Source organism: Apaloderma vittatum, unplaced genomic scaffold (genome assembly GCF_000703405.1).
Source record: "Apaloderma vittatum isolate BGI_N311 unplaced genomic scaffold, ASM70340v1 scaffold13850, whole genome shotgun sequence".
Lineage (NCBI taxonomy): Eukaryota > Metazoa > Chordata > Aves > Trogoniformes > Trogonidae > Apaloderma > Apaloderma vittatum.
Genome location: NW_009696269.1, coordinates 1 through 1,231, shown reverse-complemented (window position 1 = coordinate 1,231; position 1,231 = coordinate 1). Strand labels below are relative to the sequence as shown.

General features: G+C 52.3%; 1 protein-coding gene across 1 annotated transcript in view; it reads right to left on the bottom strand.

Moving 5' to 3' along the window:
* BUD13 (BUD13 homolog (S. cerevisiae)) overlaps positions 1–1,098 on the bottom strand; it is a gene marked incomplete at its 5' end in the record, with an annotated part of 4,655 nt that extends 3,557 nt beyond the window's left edge. The window contains 3 exons of the mRNA XM_009874199.1: positions 40–156; positions 807–864; positions 1,014–1,098. Of these exons, the coding sequence (XP_009872501.1) occupies positions 40–156; positions 807–864; positions 1,014–1,098 (260 nt within the window). The remainder of the gene's footprint in view (positions 1–39; positions 157–806; positions 865–1,013) is intronic.
* Between the last annotated feature and the right edge of the window lie 133 nt (positions 1,099–1,231).

The window sequence follows — 1,231 nt, the reverse complement described above, 5'->3', positions numbered from 1 at the left end:
CTTGGTGGGGAGAGGCCGGGGGAGTCGTGACGCTGTCGCCTGGGAGGCAACAGGTTGGCGGCATGGTTTCTCTCTCGTCTGGGAGGGGACAGATCTGGGAAATCGTGCTGCTGCTGCCTCAGAGGCGATTTGTCTGGGGAGTCATGCCGCTGTCTCCTCGGTGGCGAGCTGACCGGAGAGTCACGGCACTGGCGCCTGGGAGGGGAGGAGGAGATGAAAAGGAAAGTTAGATTTCCGTTCGTTTTGCTGACTCCAGATGGGAAACAAATGCCCAGTAGAGTCTGTAAAGCTAGCAGCAGAAGACAAGCATGAAAACAACTTTCTGAACGTGAATTCGTAATTGGTTCTGCACATCCTCGTAGCAATCTGCATCATCGAGCCACAGACTTCCCACAGTAGATCCCAGAAACACTCTAAGGCAACTAGGATCACAGGAAATCAGTTTTAAGGCTCTAGGGAGCCTTACGACCCTCAGACAACAAATCCCCTTTTGTGCCCTTGTATAACCACCTTCTCACAAGGAAAGGCCCACCCCGCTCTCGGAGAGCCTGGACGCTGGGTGACCACAGAAACTTGCAGAAAAAGGCCACATTCTATCAACCGTCTCTTCATCATATTCCAGATCTATAGCAAAGGCACAATGTGGACGTCTCGCAGTCCAGGCTAAAGCCTTGAGAGCGCGCTGCTGCCAGGCTGTGCCCCTGCGGGAAAGGTGACTCAACAACGGAAATGGAATCCCTGCGCTCAGAGACTGCGGATCAAGACAGGCGATATCAGAAAATAAATTCCCGCTCGGAGGCCCTTACCTCGTGGCAGATTTGGCAGGTACTGAAACATCCGAACTTTGTGAGTCTTCATTCTGCTCTAAAGAAAAACAACCAAAAACGCCACCGTTGTGAGCTCAGGATCTCTTCAGCATTTCAAGCATTTGTGTTATTTTTTTCAGCTACTACCATTTTCCACTTGCGATGAGGAAACATTCAGTGAGAAAGGGTGGAAAGGTCTGGACTCACCTCCCAGAAGCTTCCATTTAGCGCTTGTTCGGAATTCCTCCATGAGCTTCACTTCGGCTGGACGCTCATCGATAAATTCTGCCACCTGAAGACGAAACACCAGCCTAAACACCGCGGCTTTAGACATAAAAACAGGATTTCTACCCAAGAGGAGCACGGAAGCGTGGTCGCACTAAGGGGCAGCCCCCCAGAGGGGGCCCGAACGCGCTCGGCCCCGG